Source organism: Macrobrachium nipponense, chromosome 5 (genome assembly GCF_015104395.2).
Source record: "Macrobrachium nipponense isolate FS-2020 chromosome 5, ASM1510439v2, whole genome shotgun sequence".
NCBI classification, from domain to species: domain Eukaryota; kingdom Metazoa; phylum Arthropoda; class Malacostraca; order Decapoda; family Palaemonidae; genus Macrobrachium; species Macrobrachium nipponense.
Window position 1 is genome coordinate 28902143 of NC_061107.1, and position 16951 is coordinate 28919093.

Below are 16951 nucleotides of genomic sequence, written 5' to 3' on the forward strand. Positions count from 1 at the left end.
TTGTCATTTGTTCATATGCGGAACAAACCTTCAGTCTTAACAACAAGATAGACTTATACTTGCAGGGTGGTACAAGTATCCAGAACTGGCTGGGGATTTAGCCTGCCTGACTATCCTTCCTGGAAGATTGAGTTCTAGGGAAGGGGGTCTGAGCCTGTGAGAAAAATAGATAATCGAGTATCTAAAAACTCAACCTTCTGGGATGAAACACAATGCCAGATGTCCAGATTCACTGTATCAGTGGAAGGTAAACAGAATTATGTCTGTTCAAGTAACAAATCACATATGCCACAGGGATTTGTTACCACTCCTCTCTCCCATTGTTAGAGAGAGGACCAAGTGCTACTGAGAAATGTATTTGTTAATTGTATAGGAACACACAAATACTGCACCAGTATGACTTCCACAATCACCTGTATCAGACCAGTTCCAGCTTATGATGTGTCAAATTCTTCAAAAGGAAGAGACCAGCCATCTCCCTCATTCTCTCTCCCATACAATCATCTTAGGAAAAATACCAACTGCCCTGTTGGGTAGCCACCACCAAACCCAAGGAAAAGTGTCCAAGGACCTGTGGGCAATGTCCTTCAACAAATGAAAGTGAAATGTCTGTTTAAGCCAGGAACCACATTCAAAACCCTATGAATAGACAAATTCTTCTTAATTGCCAAAACAGAACTCATTCCTCTGATGTTATAAGCTCTAGCCTGCACAGACTCTGTGGCAAGACTATCCAATAAGAAGTATTCCTTTTAATCACCTCACGCAGTCAGAATGACAAGATCTTTTAACTCCCATTCTCAACTGACCTGTGCCCACACAGTCATTGACCCTTGGTCTTAGATGGAGAATCCTCAGGTAGCAGGGGAGAGCTTTGACATGACCAGGCAAGAACTCCTATGGATCACTGTTCATCAATTCATTCTGGAGTAGAATGAAAACAAGACAACTTTTCATCATGAACCAAGGGATTCTGAGTCTTACTTATGAAATTTGGAACAATTCGAAAGCCACAGACCTCTCGCCCTTGGTGCTGTCAAAATGTTAACTCTCTCTCTTCGGGGAAGTCAATGCAAAGAGGAAGAACTGTCTCAGGGTCAGATCTCCTATTAACTATTGACTTAGTGATTACACAGAGCTCAAGTGAGACTCCTCAAGACCAGAGTAAGATCACACATTGCATATTTGAGCTCCTTTGTTGAATGGGACTGTACAACACTCCAAAAACAACACCACTTGTTCCCAGGATGAAGAGGTGCCCGAGCTTTAAGAAGCAGGATCAACCCGAGGTTGTCTGGCAGCACTCTTTCATGAGGGTTGAACCTGTGCTCATGTGCACCAGCTCTTTCTAACCCTAAGCCCCCAAAAAGAGCTAATGCTAACAAAGTAAGATTTTCTATCAGTTATTGAGCATAACTTCCAATTATAAATGTAAAAATCAAACATGATGCCAGTGTTTCATCAATAGTTTTAGTCACTGTTTTCCACTGTTATATCTAAATTATGGCTGAGAAATGTGTAAACTGCATACCTTGCCTAAACTTCATCTTTTAAGTACTAATTAAATCAATGTAAAATAAATATTTTGTAAATATCAATAGAGACTTTTCGCACTCAGTATAATATGAAGGAAATCAAATACTTCAATCCTTGGTTATATAGACAGATATGTTTCGCATACACTCGATGTAGTATAATAGTATAACGAAAATAACTCAAACCTTTAAAATTCTTGCTTCATTGTACAGATGCTGTAGTGACTCCTGCTGATGTTCACTGTCATCTAGTCTTGTCTGCAATCAGATTAATAAAAAAGAATAGTTACTTGCAAAAGGTAAATCATTTTCCTCTCAAACAAATACAAGGTATTCATTTGTACTGCATAACTTACTCTGATTATATAGTGCTAGCTGACCAACCCAGCTCTGCATGGGATAACTTTGAAAGTCAACTGATAAACTTGCTCGCGCTCTCTCTCTCTCTCTCTCTCTCTCTCTCTCTCTCTCTCTCTCTCTTTCAATCTTTCTTCTACCTAACACCCCCTCTACTCTTTCTCTCACTCTTTCTTTCTCCAACCATCTGTCTCTTTCCCTTCTTTCTTCTCACTAATACCAACTCTCTCTCTCACTTTTTCCATCTTTCTCCTACCTAACACCCCCTCTACTCTCTCTCTCGCTCTTTCTCTCCCTCTTGCTCCTTTCTCTCTCCAACCATCATTGTCTCTTTCCCTCTTTCTTCTCACTAATACCAACTCTCTCTCTCTCTCTTCTCCCAAACACCCGCTCTTCTGTCTGTATCTCTTTCTCTCACCCTCCCCATCTTTTTTCCTCTTTCTTTTCCCTAACACCCCATCTACTCTCTCTCACTTCCTCTCCCTCTTATTCTCTCTCTGTCAACCCCTTCTCAAACTCCACCCTCTTTGATGTCATTGATGTTTACCCTATAGTATTCTTTTCCAAATGTTAAGTTATATGGAAATTATGTATGATAAACTGGTAAAGTAACTAAGTCTACGGGCATAACCAGTCCCATTTCAAGGGCAGAACCAGTTCCGTTTCAGGGAATCCCTTCTCACTGCCACCCCCTTCGGAGGGGGCGGGGGGGCCAAATTTCATGCCCATCGGACCAGCTGTTTGGCCGTGATTGAATGACAGACGGACGGACGGACAGACATAACACCCATTATAGTAAGATACTTTATCAATATCTATCTATAGAACTAGGCACATGTAAACACACTAAGTATTTGACAGAGCTCAGTATAATACAGAGCAGTTTACTTATTAGTTGCTTCATACCATACCTGTAATGTAGATGAACGCATTTTAAGTTCTGGATTGGACAACACTCGCCTATGATGATAAAATCGTTCTTCCTGAAAAAAAGAAATTATTGATATAGTATACTATGCAGTATTTCCCAGAAGTCACTACAATTTGTATATGTCATCAGCAATCAGATTTCAAATATAGTATGTGTCACTACTACAAGGGCACAAAGTTATGCAGCATGAAATAATATAGTAAAATAATTAAATATTTTATACAATAAACGCAGAGAAGAAAATATCTAGACATACTTCTTGTGCTCTCGAAGTCATGCATGGAGGCGGAATCCAATGTCTTGGATGAATATGAAAAGGACATGAGCAAAGACTTGATTCAGGTCGCTTTAAAGACTTCAAAAATTTTTGATACTGACGTGCTCTGCGATCCCATGACATTTGCTTAGGAACAATAAGTCAGTGCAATACTGCATGTAATGATCACTCTCAAATACATCATGGATAACCAATATCATGATCCATCCTGTTAAAAAAAGATAAAAATGTTTAATCAAACTGTCTGACTATATACATAGTATAAAATGGCATTTTCCAAAATAAGATTAAAAGCAAACAAGAAATAATTATAAGTGGATCATTCCATCACTCAACTGGTAAAAGAGTTCTTACATCACTGTTTTTGCTGGCCAAATGCACAAAATCATAACAAGGGAAAAGAGAAGAAATACAAAAAGGTACATTTACTGTTAAGACTGAAGGCTGTTAATGCGTATGAACAAATAAGAGTTACTATTTCCTACTTAGTATCTTTCTTTTACTTATACATTATCATTTACACCATAACTGATGAGCAAGAGATGGAGTACAGTAATACTGACAGAAAAGCTCTCATCATTCATATCATTCTTCTGGGTGTTCAAAATACTTCAAAAGGAACACCTAGTATTCACTGTGCTATTGTCTGCCACTCTGAGCTTCAGAAAACTGAAGTAAAGGGACTAGTCTAGGTAAAATATTCTATAAAATTTCAAAATAAACTTTAATTTTACATGTAAATCCATTATTCCTAATCAGTCCCTTTTCACCTACAAAAAAGGTTAAGGCACTTTAGCCCCAGACTGAATAAGAAATGAATATGTAAGTCAGCGTGTATCCTTAAGTAGCCCAAAGCAGACCACCCGTTTGAGGCAACCCCTTCCTTTATTTTTTGTTTCTATGACAGATAAGAAGTGGGGTTGGAAGGATGGAGCTCACATATATAGCTTACACTTGAATCTTACAGCTAACAATAATTCCACATAATTTCTAGCTTAAACTTAATTATTCTTTACATTTAGCATCTAATTCATAAAATTCATTTAAAACTGTAGCTCATCTAAAAAGGTGATACCACTTTCATAGTAATGTTGCTAATAAGTACATAAGTCTGATAAGGGGAGGTCTTGTTACTATATTCCACCATCATTCTTTAATTCTCTATCCCTCTTTAATTCTCTATTACCTTCCCCTTCCCTTTCACAATTTTGACATTTGGAAGTCAATCTTTCGAAGCTCACTGCCTTTGTATTTGGGCTTCCCTATCATGACCAATTATATTCACACTGCATCTAGGTTAATTAGCTTGTCTTAATCCTTGTAGTACATTGTCACACATGCACCTGTTGCCAAGATTCCAATTCAGCCTATTTTCTATGTTCTGGTCACCTCTAACAAACTTTTGTGAATGTACATAACACTCTTTCAAAATGTAAGAGGAACTGGCATCAATTTAGACTTAAGTACATATCTGAAGCACACAAACCAAAGGAGAGGGCGACTTCCCCTTTCTCAGCTATGGGGGCTAGCTGTAAACATACAAATGAAATTGATTTGTTTGTTTGTTTGTATGGTGTTTTTACGTTGCATGGAACCAGTCGTTATTCAGCAACGGGACCAAAGGCTTTATGTGACTTCCGAACCACGTCGAGGGGAAACTTCTATCACCAGAAATACACATCTATAACACCTCAATGGAATGCCTGTGAATCGAACTTGCTGTCACCGAGGTGGCAGGTCAAGACAATACCGATCACACCACTGAGGTGCTTCCAACACAACAAATGATATTGAGAAAAATGATATTGTAATGATACAATAAAGTTTGTTCATACTTACCTGGCAGATATATATATAGCTGTACGTATTCTCCGAAGTCCGACAGAATTTAAAACTTACGACACACGTAGTGGGAGTCAGGCGGTTAGTACCCATTCCCGCCGCTGGGAGGCGGGTATCAGGAACCATTCCCATTTTCTATTCAGATTTTCTATTCCCACTTGTCTCCTGAGGGGAGGTGGGTGGGTACTTTGAATATATTATATCGTTGCCAGGTAAAGTTAATGAACAAACTTTATTGTATCATTACAATATCATTTTGTTCATGAAACTTACCTGTCAGATATATATATAGCTGAATCCCAACTTTGGAGGTGGGAAGAGACAGAATAGGATTTTAGGAAACATATACAAGCAGATGATTGACATCTTGGTTCCTTACCTGTTAGCATAGCTGACTTCGTGATTACTGTCACCCAAGTCTGCTTCTGCTTTACTAGTCTCCAGCAAGGTAGTGACCTATGTAGCTGGTGAGTTCTAGATGATCTGTCAACGGGGGCGTGACCACGATGCGACTAGACCATTTGACCATACAATGAGGGCAACGAAGCAATAAAAATACCACATGGCCTAGTCTACCAAAAGTTATATCCCACAAAACTAGGCTAAAGGAAGGGAGATCCGCCTCAGGCGGTCGACCCCACAACCATAAACACACAACGTTAAAAGCTCACCTAACCAAACTAAAGGATAGGATGAGTGCTACTTCCTGCCCCCAAAACAGTGTCTGCGGCAACGTATGGCCCAAGCGAATAGCAGTTTTCGTATGCTGTCTTCACCTCCCGCAGGTAGTGTGAAGCGAACACCGAGTTGCTATGCCAAAAGGTGGCACTCAAAATGTCACTGAGTGCCATGTTTTTATGAAAGGCTACCAAGGTAGAAATAGCCCTCACTTCGTGGGCGTTCACTTTCAACAGCCTCATATCACTGTCACTGCACGAGGAATGAGCTTCCTTGATGGTGTCCCTCAAGAAAAACGCTAGAGCGTTCTTGGACATAGGTAGATCTGGCTTCTTGACAGAGCACCACAAGTTACCAGAAGGCCCTCTACAATCCTTCGTCTTCTGTAAGTAGAATTTGAGAGCCCTGGCAGGGCACAGGACTCTCTCTGGCTCTCGACCCACAATTTCCGCCATACCCTTAATCTCAAAAGTCTTAGGCCAAGGGTTGGATGGGTTTTCGTTCTTTGCCAGAAACGTTGGGCTCAAAGAACAAACGGCATTGTGGTTCTTAAAACCAACATGCTTACTCATAGCTTGGATTTCGCTAACTCTCTTCGCCGTCGCCAGAGCAGTTAGGAAAACCGTTTTTCTTGTCACGTCTCTAAGTGAAGCCGTGTGAAGCGGCTCGAAACGGCTGGACATAAGAAACTAAAGAACCTCGTCCAAGTTCCATGATGGTACTTTAGGTTGAGGTACCTTCGTTGTCTCAAAAGATCTTAGGAGATCGCGAAGGTCTCTGTCGTTAGCCAAGTCCAGGCCTCTGTGCCGAAAGACTACAGACAGCACACATCTGTAGCCTTTTATCGTCGGTACAGCCAGCTTCAATTCCTTCCTCAGGTAAAGGAGGAAGTCCGCGATCTGGTTCACAGAGGTCGTGGTGGAGGAAATGCCCTTCTTTTTGCACCAGCTCTTGAAAGCGGCCCACTTTGATTGGTACACTGCAAGAGAGGAAGCTCTCCTTGCATTGGCAATTGCTCTTGCCACAGGTCTTGAAAAATCTCTCGCTCTGGCCAACTTTTGGATAGTTTGAACGCAGGCAGACTCAGAGCGGGGAGGTTTTTGTGGTACCTCTTGAAGTGGGGCTGTCTGAGTAGATCTATCCTTGACGGAAGCGTCCTCGGGAAGTCTACTACGAAGGACATGACCTCTGTGAACCAGTCTGTCATAGGCCAGAAGGGGGCGAATAGCGTCATCCTCGTCCCCTCTGAAGCTGCGAATTTCCTCAGCACTTCCCCTAGGATCTTGAACGGGGGAAAGGCGTACAGATCTAGCCCCGTCCAATCCCAGAGAAGGGCGTCTATTGCCACTGCTCCTGGATCTAGAACCGGTGAGCAGTAAAGTGGAAGTCTCTTCATTCACGATGTCGCGAAGATGTCCACGAGAGGACGTCCCCACAACCTCCACAGCTTCTGGCATACGTCTTGATGTAGGGTCCATTCGGTCGGCAGCAGCTGACCTAGCCGACTGAGGAGGTCTGCACGGACGTTCTATACCCCTGCAACGAACCTTGTAAGGATCGTAACGTCGCGTGCCCTCGCCCACAACAAGATCTCCTTCGCAAGTGTGAACAGGGACCGAGAGTGTGTTCCTCCCTGCTTCTTGATGTATGCCAGAGCTGTGGTGTTGTCCAAGTTAATTTGCACAATCCGGCGAGAGACTTTGTCTTGAAAAAACTGGAGCGCAAGATGAATTGCTGCCAGTTCCTTGAGGTTTATGAGCCAGGACACCTGTTCCCCTCTCCAGGTGCCTGACACTTCCTCCCCCCACAGTGTTGCTCACCACCCCGTGGTAGACGCGTCGGAGAACAACACTAGGTCGGGGCTCTGAAGCTTGAGGGAAACTCCCTCTGCCAGCTTCAAAGGATCGAACCACCATCTTAGGTGTTCTTTCACCTCTCCTGAGATCTCCAAGATCGTATCCAGGTCGTCCTCGTGTTTCCAGTTTTCTGACAGGAAAAACTGAAGAGGTCTGAAGTGCAGCCTCCCTAGGGAAACAAACTTCTCCAGCGAGGAAATGGTCCCCAGCAGACTCATCCATTCCCTCACCAAGCATGATTCTTTCCCCAGAAAGGCTGACACTTTGTTTATGCATTGCTGCTGTCGTCCCTGGGACGGAAAAGCCCGAAAAGCCACTGAATCCATCTGAATCCCCAGATAGACGATGGACTGTGATGGGGTCAGATGTGACTTTTCGAAGTTTACCAGAAGTCCCAGGGACTTCGTTAACGTCAAAGTAATGTGAAGGTCCTCCAGAAACCGGGCTTCCGAAGAGGCTCGAATGAGCCAGTCGTCTAGGTAGAGAGAGATCCTGACGTTTGAAAGATGAAGCCATCTCGCTATGTTCTTCATTAACAAGGTGAAGATCATCGGGGCCGTGCTCAGTCCGAAACAGAGAGCCCTGAATTGAAATACCTTCCCCTTCAGGACAAACCGCAGGTACTTCCTCGACTGGGGATGGATCGGAACGTGAAAATATGCGTCCTGGAGATCTAGTGACACCATCCAATCCCCTGGTCTTAAAGCCCCAAGAACTGACTGAGGCGTCTCCATCTTGAACCTCTGCTTGATGAAAAAGAGGTTTAGGCTGCTTACATCTAACACCGGTCACCATCCTCCCGACTGCTTCGGCACCAAGAATAGTCTGTTGTAAAATCCCGGGGATTCCAGGTCCAAGACCTTCTCGAGCATCTGCTCGAGCAGATCGAAAAGTATCTGTTGTTTTTCCCCCTGGTAAGAGGGCGACATATCCCTGGGTGTCATAGACAGCGGGGGTGGTTTCAGGAAAGGGATTCTGTAACCCTTCTCTATGATGTTCAGTGACCATGCGTCCGCATCTCTCTCTCTCCAGGCTTCCGCAAATAACAGAAGTCTGGCTCCTACCGGTGACTGAAGGACTTCTTGTTCATTTCTTGCCCCTGGGATTCGAAGGGGCTCTGCCTCTGGAAAGGCCTCTTCCTCGAGGGGCCGGTCTCGAGGAAGATCCGCCTCGAAAGGGCTTCGGTTTCCTTGAAGCTAGAACTCCCAAAGACGTCGAAGGGACTCCAGGTCTTCGAGAAGATTGGGCAAGTAGATCTTGCATTGCTTTCTCTTGCAAGCTAGTTGCAAGGTCTTTAATCATAGCCTGGGGGAAGAGCTGATCCGAAAGAGGGGCAAACAACAACTCCGCCCTTTGCGAGGGAGAAACTGACTTCGCCGTAAAGTTGCAAAACAGGGATCTCTTTTTCAGGAGTCCTGTGCAAAAATGTGAAGCCAGCTCCTCCGAACCATCCCTGACGACCTTGTCCATACACGACATGACGCTGGACAGCTCCCCAAGGCTAATTGAGTCCGGACTCCGTGCCTGGGTATCCAAAACCCCAAGGCACCAGTCCAAGAAGTTAAAGACCTCTAACGTGCGAAAGAGGCCTTTCAGATGGTGATCTAACTCCGAGGTAGTCCATGTCACTTTAGCGGATGAAAGAAGTGACCTCCTCGATACGTCCACCAGACTGGCGAAGTCCCCTTGAGCAGAAGAGGGAACTCTAAGACCGACGTCCTCCCCTGTCTCATACCACATACCTGCCTTACCGCTAAGTCTAGATGGCGGCAGAGCAAAAGAGGTCTTCCCTTGAGCCTTCCTTAACTCCATCCAATCCTGGACTTTGCGAAAAGCTCTCTTAGTTGACAGAGACCTCTTCATTTTCACAAAACCAGTGGTCTTGTTGACTTTCGAAGACGAAAGTTGAGAGGGTGGAGAGCGAGGTGCAGAGGTTTGAAAGTATCTCCAAATGCGGTCTGGAGAAGGCGGGTAAAGACCTGGTAGTCTGAAGAGGCAGACGTAGTTGGTTGCTCATCTTCAGCTTCCTCCGAAGCGCTGCTCACCTCACCTTCTTCCACAGGTGAGGTAGTAGGAACTACAGAAGGTAGAGGTAAAAGACCTTTAGGCCCAAGTCTTAAACAGGAGCGCTGTTGCGAAGACGAAGGCAAAGCAGAATCGTGAGTCTCTTCCAAAGACTCCAAAGCAAGAACAGGTACAGAAGTAGAAGCTTCCTTAAACGAAGAAACACGGTGCACCTCTTGAAGGCATGAATAATCTTGAAGAGCGTCCGCAAGAACGCGTGAGCGTCGACGAGCGTCCACATCAGCGTCCACCCGAGCATCAATTGGCGCGCACCTGGCATCCACTGGCGCGCTCCAGACTTCCACTGCCGCGCGTTTAGCGTCCACCCGCTCGCGCCTGGCGTCCAGCTGAGTGTCCAATTCTAGCCGAGCTTCAACAGAAGCGTCCAAAAAAGCGTTACGCTCCAGACAGGCGTCATGCTTATGAGCAAGAGAAACTGCCTTCAGAGAAGAGCGAGAGACATCTCGGTGGGAAATCCGACTGCGCGAAGCAGTTTGCACGGAGGCGATCCTAGCAGGAAGGGCAACATCCTGTTTAGCAGCAGAGAGAACGTCTCAATCAGGCGACGGAGCATCACGCAGCAAAGAATGGGGAGCGTCCAGAGGAGCGGGAAAGCAGTCCCTGCTCCGAGAGCTATGATGTTGCTCCCTCTCGACGGAAGAACGTTGAGAAAAACAATCCTTGCGCCCTCTAGATAGCCGCTGGGGAGCTGCACGAAATCTAGAGGGCGACGAAACAGGCGAAAGAGACGAGCGAGGAGAAGGAGAGGGAGACTGTCTGGTTCTCTTAATGGGCAGTCTGTCATCCTTCCTCCTCCGACGTGGTTCCGCCTCTCTCTTAGACAGCACAGAAGCAAGTTGTTGCTGTAAAGAGCGGAGGATCTTCTCAGTAGGAGAAGACTCCCTCTCAGGAGAAGGGCTGATCCTGTGAGAAGACGAGGGGCGAGGGGACGCCTTCTTCCTTCTCACAATACCCGCCACTGCACGATCTCTGGAGCGACTGGGGCGCTCGAAGGCGTCATCATCAGATGACGTCCTACTCCTCTTCTGCGGCGGGAAGGCTGCGAAGCTATCTGGGGAAGACCGCAGACCAGCAGGTGGAACAGGACGTAAAGCGTCCCACTCACGAAAGCTCCTCTTCAATGGGCGAGAGTCCGACCGAGAGCTCCACCCCTTGCGCAGGGAGGAAGCCTCGGATGACGAGAAGCACTCCTTAAGGAGGCGTGCACACGCACGCTCCTTGGCAGTCTGGGAAGTGACAACAGAAACTGCCGAAGGGACATCAGATCGGTGGGGGTTCCCCGTAACCCTCCTTCGGCTTTCGACATGCCCTCTCCCTGAAACCTGGGAGTCCGGCAGAGATCTAGGCCTAGAGGCGAAATAGGGCCGATCTGACGCCCCCTCCACAACACAAGGGGCACTATCACTGCACTTTGCACTCGGTTCACTTTTGCCTTCCAAGGCGAGCACTTTAGATTCCAGATTACGTAATGACTCAAGAATCACAGAAAGGGCATTACCCTCCACAGACACTGTTTCAGGGCCCGAAGGCGGCACTACAGGATTAGGAGAAGCAAATGCTACTGGAGGGTTAGCAGGAGAAATATCAATGCCCTGACGTTTACTATCTGAAACACTCTTGGAGGAAGACCTCCTCACCCTATCACGCTCTAGCTTGCGAAGATAAGATTCATACGCCTTCCAACCAGAATCAGAAAGACATTCACACTCCTTGCAGCGATCATTATACAAACACACATGCCCTCTACAATTCTTACATACTGCATGTGGGTCTACCGATGCTTTCAGTAGCCTCACCCTACATTCATCCTTACTACAAATCCTGGCGCTAGCCGTACTAGACCCAGACATCTTAGTTTTAAGGAAAATCAAGCCAAATTCTAATTCAGTCCATAAGTAACGTGTGCCTAGCCACAGATCCAAAGTCAAAAAATACCAAAATCATCGGGATACTTAAGTAGCAAAAGTTTTCGAAAATCCAAAGACGGAGGTACTGAAAAATAGATGTTTACAGTACCGGCGACAGAGAAAATCTGAATAGAAAATGGGAATGGTTCCTGATACCCGCCTCCCAGCGGCGGGAATGGGTACTAACCACCTACTCCCACTATGTGTGTCTTAAGTTTTAAATTCTGTCGGACTTCGGAGAATACAGCTATATATATATCTGACAGGTAAGTTTCATGAACAAATTGTACTTTTTTGCTAGCACTTTTCATTTATTTAAGTCTAAATTACTATTTTGACTATATTTTTAATTTTAATAATTGTATGACTGAAATAATTTTTTAATTTTTAATAATTGTACAACTGAAACAAATGTAACCTTTAACTTCTGCATGCTAGGAATGGCAAGTCATCGTTGCCAAATTTAGTGGAACTTGACACATACGCTGATGCCTTTTCAAACCGTTTCCATGAATTCTAGATGTCATAGTACATAATGCCATAATGATAAAATTGCTCAAATACTTATACGTATATATATAAATATTACAAATAGATACACTACATTCACTTATTTCCACGATTTTGTGTAAGTCTTATCCCAAGTTTGGAGGGTAAACACAAACCAATTGGCAACAGTGATAAAAAATAGGAAAGCACACACACATTGTATAGCTAAAGTGTTCACAGCAAAAACCCATGAAATTTGTGTAAGGAATCTGGTTACTTTTACAACAACAAATATTTTCAAAGGAATTATCATGGATGCGTAATAAATTCATGCAATTTATAACCTTATTCCAGTGTTTAACTAATTATTTAAAAGTTATCTAGCACACTCTTCTCTTTCCTGAACAATTGCCTGGTGTCCCGGGTCACACACATAAATGCCTTCGCCGTTTAAGATTGTTGTGAAAAAAGTGAACCATCATCTATGGGTACAAGTGGTGTGCGGATTTAGCACAGGAAATGGGAAGTTTGGGGTAGTTTGTATATCCACGGTAAGCAGTTACAGCTCCTATCTAAGTACCAAGTTGATCTTAACCCTGAGGCTAGCACATGCAGCGAAACAATACCCCTCGCCAGAACATACGTGCTTGCCAAGAATATTTAAATATGCAGATAAGGCGCAAAGCGCTGTTCCGCCACATTCTTACTGACAGCACACATTAACAAACTTTTCCCCTTGAAAATCCGTGGTCCGCGGATATTCACTCGCTCCGAAGTTTCTTTACACAAGTGACTCCACAAACATTGGGATGGCATCAATCTTCTATGTGTTAGGTGTTTCAAGTAAAAATTTCAAAAGTATCATGGAAGTACATTAGCACTGCTCATGGCTAGAACTTTCATTAACTTCTGTTTGGGTAATTGGAAATTATAGCCTTAATTTCTTACTTGGGAGAAAACACTTCGTACTTTGAGAGGAAAGTAGAGGTCTCGAGGTGTTGCCTCCACGGAGGTTGGCTTATGACTGATGTTTAATTCAGGTTACTAGAGTTATTTTTTGGGAAAGTGGGAGAGTGGTCGGTAAAACTTCAGAAGCATGCCGCACCAGTTTTTTAAGGTTTAACGATGAAAAAAGGCAAAAAACCACCAGACTGGTGTTGCAGAATGCATAGAAATATGAGGAAACTATTTAAAAACAAGAAAATATCACTTACTCTTCCACACATAAGAGCAGGAGAAAAGTGATTTGCAGAGCACTACCTAACCTAACACAACCACCCAACCTAACCTAGGACGTCGTACTCGTACCTAGGCCTACCGGGGGTGGCGAAAAATCTACGTTTTTGTGTACTTTCAGAGTACACTACACAAAAAACACCATAACTTAAATAACAGTCATTACAAGACGCAGGAATTTCATCAACAGGATCTGGAATATGATCCTGTAAAAGCTGCTCAGTAGAAGTACTGGCTACCAGCTCCATGTCTAAGAAGGAACTGGAATAGCACTGGTAAGATTATGTATTCTTGCGCTGAGAAAATTTTTGAACACCCGTGCCATTGGCATAAGTTTCTAAGATGTCAAAAAATGAAACTGCGATTGGCCTGACGTGTAAGGCGTCATAGTGTAGGTACTCGTTTCTCTGCGGATTTTAGTAGTTACACAGCTCATTAAAAGTAAACATTACCGTAGAGGAAACATCTCTCCCAACTTACGAAAATTAGAGGTAAAAACGTATCAAGCTCATATAAATTCCGCCTCGTTCAATCTCTCATATAATGACTATACTTTTTAATATAGCTTTTCACATGCTCTTTCCATGTAGGTGATTATTTTTTTGGTTAATAGCCTAGTACTATCCAGTGCGGCATGCTTCTTAAATTTTACCAAGTGATCGCACAACCATACAGGAGGACAACTGGCCGCACAGCGGTGCTTAACCCTATGGTCTGAGAGGGACATAACTAGGTAGGTAGGTAGCGGACGCATTTCAAATCACAAAATATAATTAAAAGAAAATGTATACTACCTAGGTATTTCAGCAATTTTTGAATTCCCTGTACAATTGTACTAGGTAGGTACATACCTTGGCTGCTGTGACACTATGAAGTGTATACTAGGTACTAGCCTAGCTATAGGTTTACCTTGGTTAGGTAGCTAGTATATACCTACTACCTAGCCTAGGTAATACAACCTAGCTAGCCTAGTCCTAGGATCAGTTTAAGCCTACCTACCCATTGTAGCTATGAGGAACGTTTTTCCAAACCACTTACATATCAGTACTTCTCTAAAAGATGCACAAAAAACATTCAGTTAGTTGGCATATTAGTCTCGGGTCCAGGGCTCTTAAACACGAATGTCTGTTGTCGTTCACTTGAATCTGTCTGACCTCTACCCTCCTGTGAAGTCGTGAAGATGTCAACAAGCTCCTTTGTTTACATTTATTTAGGGAATGTATGTGTAGTTCAAGACTTTCGTCTTGTAACGGCCCACCATATCAAAGTTCTTTGTTTGGTTGCTTTATTTCCTCTCTCCTTCTACGCCTAATAGGTAAAACATTTACATTTTTCTTGGTGGTCCCACAGTTTAGGGGTCTTAATTCAATGCTCACTTGTATCTGTTTCATTAACTTTTCTTCCCTCTTTTCAATTTTCTTCTTTTTGACGGATCTGCAAACAGAAGTATATTTGATATATATATATATATATATAATATATATATATATATATAATATATATATTTAAAATTTTTTATATTTTTAATTATATATATATATAGGGGATAAAGATACTGCTTTCTGTTTCACGTGAATGGTGTAGTTTGCAAACAGTTTTTTACCGTACATTTCTTTCCAATCCAGAATAGAAAACATTTAGTGTTTCTGTGTGTATATGTTTTATATATAAGCATACATTCATTATGTATGTATACATGTACAATGTATGTATACGTTCACACACACACACACACACACACACACACACACACACACAAACACATATATATATATATATATATATATATATATATATATATATATATATATATATGTATGTATGTATGTATGTATGTATGCATGTATAACGTAAGGGGCCCTCAGCTCCGAAAAATCACATGAAATAGCGAGAGTTTGTTTACTATTGACACGTGGACTTTGGTCGAGAGATGGCGCATACTTTAGTACAGAGGTTAAATTTTGTAGTTTTTCTAATTTCCTATGTAATTTTTGACGTTTGAATCGTAAGGTGTGGTGTAGTGAATATGATTAGGAGGTTGATGACCAGTTTGGGTGTGAATTTGTACTGTATGACGAAGATGTTTGAGCTGTTACCCACCTGTAATCTCAAAGGATACAGGGCTGAGGGTGTCATCAAATGGTTATGATCTGTGGGGGATGGTTCGGACAGTCTAGGGTAGGGATGATTCGGACGTGTCCGAATCATCCCTCCTAGCGAATGCTTTACTAATTATGAATTCCGACTAAGAAACAAAAGATTTTCACTAACAATATTTACGTTATATTTTGCGTATCCATTCATTAGCCCCGTTTTTACCTCATAAAGCACTTTATAAACCCATCATAGGACCCCCCCATTAAAAAAAAAAAAAATAGCCTATCCTTTGCTTCAGATTGATTCTAGTTCCTTTAAGCCGATCATGGGACGAGAGTATAAGAAGAAAACCAATAGGGCAAGGGATGCTGCTGCTGCTGCTATAGAAATACACTTCAGGAGTTTCGAGAAAAGGGTGGTTCAGGTAGAGCATGATTGTGTGAAGAAAGATAGAAACAAGGTTGACCAGGAGGGTTTTCACCACCATCAAGCACAACAACCTGCACCATCATCACAACAGCAGTTTTCTCCTGAGAATATTCGACCATTTCCAAAAGCAGGAGAGAGGAAAGAGACAGCTAAAAGCAGAAAGCAGGAAAAATGCATGATTGCAATGGACACTCCAGAAAAGCTTGAACGTAAACAGAAAGAACAGAAGTAAAAGCCAAAAATCCCAGCCAAGAAGGAAATAAAGTTTGGAAATGATACCTTAAGATCAAAAAGCAAGAAAAGATACTAAAAAGTTAGACACAGTGGATCAAACCAGTGATGAAGACCATCATCATCGTCTTGAAGATCTCTTGACAGCCGAGCTTAACAGTAATTGTTCAGAGACACAAAAGTTGGTTTAATTGATAAATTCCCAGAGTAGGGAGACTTTGTTCTTGTTGGAATAGATCCAGTAAAATGTAGCATAGTCTATTGTGTAGGTAAATTAACCAGCAATTTAGACGCGTATGGTGAATTTCAGATTTCATATTTAAGAAAATCACAGAAATTTGTTACTAATAGTTTTACATTTCCATAAATTGAGGATAAAGCAACTATTGGTAAAGAGGCAGTAATTGGAATGCTTCCAATTCTAGATCAGCATAGTATTAAAAGAAAACAGGGGTATTTCAAAGTTCGTTAGGCCAACATTTAATGAAATTTAGGCACAGCAAATGTCACGTATTTGAGTTACATTTTGTGTTTGGTGTTTACTCATGGAGAGAATAAATACAAGCATATTTCGGTTATTTAATCATTGGCAGGCGAGGATATTTCATTTAGTTTTGAATGATACAATATTCTTTAAGCCAACTTTAACATTTATCCTCAGCAAACATCGTGGATTTCAGTTACATTTTCTCTCTGCCATTCACCAAGGGAGAGACTAATCTTTTAAGTTGATTTTGAGTATTTCAGTTAAACATTTCGTATGGAATTTGTTTAATTTATCATCTGACTTGAAGGTAAATATCAATTATAATAATTGTCCGAATCATCCCATGCTCTTGTCAGCGAATCATCACCATGGGTAGGGATGTTTGAAGGCAAATAGCTTCAAGTATAGTAAAGTATACGACTTACCATATTCACTCGTAAATGTAGGATGATGAGGCTACACACTGACATGTCAACGACATCTCTGCTCCTTAAACTCTTACTTGTCGATAGAA

At 42.6% G+C, this 16951-nt stretch overlaps 1 protein-coding gene across 1 annotated transcript in view; it reads right to left on the minus strand.

Moving 5' to 3' along the window:
* The window catches only part of LOC135215261 (golgin subfamily A member 6-like protein 22), a 147829-nt gene extending 133427 nt beyond the window's left edge, over positions 1 to 14402 (minus strand). The window contains exons 1-4 of the mRNA XM_064249796.1: positions 14232 to 14402; positions 3080 to 3308; positions 2804 to 2875; positions 1722 to 1793 (exon numbers count right to left, since the gene is read on the minus strand). Coding sequence (XP_064105866.1) covers positions 1722 to 1793; positions 2804 to 2875; positions 3080 to 3223 — 288 coding nt within the window. The 5' untranslated portion in view covers positions 3224 to 3308; positions 14232 to 14402. The remainder of the gene's footprint in view (positions 1 to 1721; positions 1794 to 2803; positions 2876 to 3079; positions 3309 to 14231) is intronic.
* Positions 14403 to 16951: the final 2549 nt, after the last annotated feature.